This window comes from Corvus brachyrhynchos, unplaced genomic scaffold (assembly GCF_000691975.1).
Source record: "Corvus brachyrhynchos isolate BGI_N302 unplaced genomic scaffold, ASM69197v1 scaffold515, whole genome shotgun sequence".
NCBI lineage: Eukaryota > Metazoa > Chordata > Aves > Passeriformes > Corvidae > Corvus > Corvus brachyrhynchos.
In genome coordinates, this window is record NW_008237899.1 from 23,491 (window position 1) to 27,776 (window position 4,286).

General features: G+C 48.4%; 1 protein-coding gene across 1 annotated transcript; it reads left to right on the forward strand.

Moving 5' to 3' along the window:
* The first annotated feature begins 288 nt into the window (after positions 1 to 288).
* On the forward strand, positions 289 to 2,976 carry LOC108446388 (leucine-rich repeat extensin-like protein 5). Its single transcript, XM_017732916.1, has 3 exons — positions 289 to 334; positions 1,193 to 1,270; positions 1,643 to 2,976. Exons 1-3 carry the CDS (start codon positions 289 to 291, stop codon positions 2,953 to 2,955), a joined length of 1,437 nt encoding a protein of 478 aa, XP_017588405.1. The 3' UTR covers positions 2,956 to 2,976.
* The last annotated feature ends 1,310 nt before the right edge of the window (positions 2,977 to 4,286 follow it).

A 4,286-nucleotide genomic window follows, 5' to 3' on the forward strand; every position in this document is an offset into this window, starting at 1 on the left:
TGGGGACATCTGGGGACATCTGGCACACCCCTGGGACAGCTGGGGACAGCTGGGGACACTTGGGACACCCCTGGGAGACACCTGGGGACAGATGGGGACACCTGGGGACACCCCTGGGACACCTGGGAGCAACTGGGGACGTCTGGGACACCCCTGGGAGACACCTGGGGCCAGCTGGGGACACCTTAGGGACACTTGGGGACAGCTGGGGACAGATGGGGACACCTTGGGGACATCTGGGACACCCTGGGAGACACTTGGGGACACCTTAGGGACACCTGGAGACAGATGGGGACACCTTGGGACACCCTGGGGACACCCTGGGGACAGCTGGGTGGGCACTGGGGTCCCAGGGGTGCTGGGGGGAGCACACGGGTCCCTGTGGGTCCCATTTCTGCCCCTTTTTTACCCATTTCTGCCCCTTTCTACTCATTTCTACCCCATTTTTGCCCGTTTCTGCCCCTTTTCTACCCATTTCTGCTCCATTTTTTACCCCTTTTGCCCAATTTCTGCCCAATTTCTGCCCCATTTTTGCCCCATTGCCACCCCATTTTTGCCCCTTTTCTGCACGATTTTGCCTCATTTCGACCCATTTCTGTCTCATTTCCGCCCATTTTGCCCCATTTCCACTCGTTTTACCCCATCTATGCCCATTTCTACCCCATTTTACCCCATTTTTGCTCCTATCAATTTATGCCCCGTTTCTGCTCATTTTTGCCTCATTTCCACCCTTTCCACTCCCATTTCTGCACGATTTTGCCCCATTTTTACCCATTCCTGCCCTTTCTCCACCCACATCTTTCCCTTTTCTACCCTTTTCCCACCCATTTTTCCCAATTTCCCCCCATTTCTCTCCCATTTTTCCCAATTTTTCCCCATTTTCCCCCATTTCTCTCCCATTTTCCCGTTTTCCCCCATTTCTCTCCCATTTTTTCCCATTTTCCCCCATTTCTCTCCCATTTCCACCCATTTCTCTCCCATTTTTTCCCATTTCCACCCATTTCTCTCCCGTTTTTCCCCATTTTCCCCCATTTCTCTCCCATTTTTCCCTATTTCCCCCCATTTCTCTCCCATTTCCCCCCATTTTCCCCATTCCCACCCATTTTTTCCCAATTTTCCCTTTTTTCACAGGAAGGGGAGCGGCCGCAGCCCCACAGCTCGGGGCGCTGCTCGTGGGAGAAGTGACCCCGAGGACCCCCCGGATCCGACCCTTTCCCAGAATTTCCCAGCAAATCCCACCCATTTTTCCCAAATTCCCAGCAAATCCCACCCATTTTTCCCAAATTCCCAGCAAATCCCACCCATTTTTCCCAAATTCCCAGCAAATCCCACCCATTTTTCCCAAATTCCCAGCAAATCCCACCCATTTTTCCCAAATTCCCAGCAAATCCCACCCATTTTTCCCAAATTCCCAGCAAATCCCACCCATTTTTCCCAAATTCCCAGCAAATCCCACCCATTTTTCCCAAATTCCCAGCAAATCCCACCCATTTTTCCCAAATTCCCAGCAAATCCCACCCATTTTTCCCAAATTCCCAGCAAATCCCACCCATTTTTCCCAAATTCCCAGCAAATCCCACCCATTTTTCCCAAATTCCCAGCAAATCCCACCCATTTTTCCCAAATTCCCAGCAAATCCCACCCATTTTCCCAAATTTCCTGCTGTTTTCACCCATTTCCAGGATATTTTACCTCTGGAACCACCTTTTTTTAGCATTTTCCCCCCAAATCCAACCTTTCCCCACCATTTTCCTGTGGAATGACCCATTCCCGGCATTCTCCCCCCCCAGATCCGCCTCCTTTTCCAGGATTTTCCCCAGGAAACAACCAATTCCCAGCTTTTTTCCCCAGAATCCCTTCCCAGCTTCCTGGTTGTTCCCAAGGGAGAATTTCCTGCATTTCTCATGGAAAAAAAAAAAAAAAAAACAACAATTTCCAAACTTTTTTCCATCATTTCTGACCCATTCCCACCATTTCCCCCCCAGATTTCACCCATTCCCAGCATTTTTTCCATGGAACAACCCATTTCCAGAAATTCCCAGAATTTCCCAGAATTTTCCATCACTTTCCATCATTTCCCACAATTTCCCACCATTTCTCACAGTTTTCCATCATTTCCGACCCATTCCCACAATTTTCCCCCCGGATTTCACCCATTCCCACATTTTTCCCAGGAAACAACCCATTTCCAGACTTTTCCATCATTTTCCATCATTTTCCACCATTTCTGACTCATTCCCACCATTTTCTCCATGGAACGACCCATTTCCACAATTTTCCACCATTTCCCACCATTTTCCACAATTTCCCACCATTTCCCAGAATTTTCCACAGTTTTCCAGAATTTTCCAGAATTTCCCACCATTTCCCATCATTCCTGACCCATTCCCACCCTTTTTTCCAGGAACCAACCCATTTCCAGAATTTTCCAGATTTTTCCAGAATTTCCCAGAATTTCCCAGAATTTTTCCACAATTTCTGACCCATTCCCACCATTTTCTCCCCGGATTTCACCCATTCCCACATTTTTTCCAGGAAACAACCCATTTCCACAATTTCCCATCATTTTCCATCGTTTCTGACCCATTCCCACCATTTTTTCCGTGGAACAACCCATTTCCACAATTTTCCACAATTTCTGACACATTCCCATTGTTTTCCCCTGGATTTCATCCATTCCCACCATTTTCCCCAAGAAACGACCCATTTCCACAATTTTCCATCATTTTCCATCATTTTCCACCATTTCTGACCCATTCCCACCATTTTCTCCATGGAACAACCCATTTCCACAATTTTCCACAATTTTCCGTAATTTCCCACCATTTCCCAGAATTTTCCACAATTTTCCACAATTTCCCACCATTTCCCACCCATTCCCGCTGTTTTTTCCAGGAACCAACCCATTTCCAGAATTTCCCACAATTTCCCATAATTTTCCATAATTTTCCATAATTTTCCATCATTTCCCATCATTTCCCAGAATTCATTTTCCACCATTTCCCAGAATTTTCCACAATTTTCCACAATTTCCCACCATTTCCCACCCATTCCCGCTGTTTTTTCCAGGAACCAACCCATTTCCAGAATTTCCCACAATTTCCCATAATTTTCCATAATTTTCCATAATTTTCCATCATTTCCCATCATTTCCCAGAATTTTCCGTCATTTCCCACAATTTCCCACAATTTTCCACAATTTTCCACCATTTCCGACCCATTCCCACCATTTTTTCCAGGAAACAACCCATTTCCACAATTTTCCACAATTTTCCATCATTTCCCAGAATTTTCCAGAATTTCACAGATTTTCCCCACAATTTTCCACCATTTCCCACAATTTTGCACCATTTCCGACCCATTCCCACCATTTTTTCAGGAAACAACCCATTTCCATCATTTTCCAGAATTTCCCACCATTTCCCACCATTTCCGACCCATTCCCGCCATTTTCCTGCCACATTTGAACCATTCCCAGCGTTTTTCCGGCCATTTTTCCCCCTTTTCCAGCCTCCATTCCAGCATTTTCCTATGGAATTCCGGCCGTTTTCCCCCATTTTCCCAGTTCCATTCCAGCATTTTCCTATGGAATTCCGGCCGTTTTTCCCCCTTTCCCAGCCTCCATTCCAGCATTTTCTTGTGGAATTCCAGCCATTTTTCCCCATTTTCCCGGTTCCATTCCAGCATTTTCCTGCGGAATTCCGGCCGTTTTTCCCCATTTTCCCGGTTCCATTCCAGCATTTTCCTGCAGAATTCCGGCCGTTTTTCCCCATTTTCCCGGTTCCATTCCAGCATTTTCTTGTGGAATTCCGGCCGTTTTCCCCTCCCCCTCCTGTTTTCCCGCCTCCATTCCGGCGTTTCCTGCGGAATTCCGGCCGTTTTCCCCTCCCCCCACCCCGGGATTGCTCCGGAGCCGCCGCGTGGCTCTGCTGGAATTTTGGGGCTGGAAACGAGGGATTAAAGGAATGTGGACCTGTGAGGGGGGCTGGGATGGACACGTCCACTCAGGGTCCTGGAAGGGGAACCTGGAGCCACTTGGGGTCCTGGAAGGGGAACCGGGAGCCACTCAGGGTCCTGGAAGGGGATTCTGGATCCACCTGAGGGTCCTGGAAGGTGGTCTTGGACATCTGGACCCACTCAGGGTCCTGGAAGGGGATCCTGGATCCACTCGGGGTCCTGGAAAGGGGTCCTGGAGCCACTCAGGGTCCTGGAAGGGGATCCTGGATCCACTCGGGGTCCTGGAAGGGGATCCTGGATCCACCTGTGGGCCTAGAAAGGGTAACACA

Bases quoted from the DNA above. Each gene is read 5' to 3' on its own strand.
- LOC108446388 (XM_017732916.1), top strand. From the start codon at position 289: ATGGGGACACCTTGGGACACCCTGGGGACACCCTGGGGACAGCTGG. The intron at 335-1,192 runs GTGGGCACTGGG...AGTGACCCCGAG, and splicing joins GACACCCTGGGGACAGCTGG to GACCCCCCGGATCCGACCCT. The intron at 1,271-1,642 runs CCATTTTTCCCA...AGCAAATCCCAC, and splicing joins AAATTCCCAGCAAATCCCAC to CCATTTTCCCAAATTTCCTG.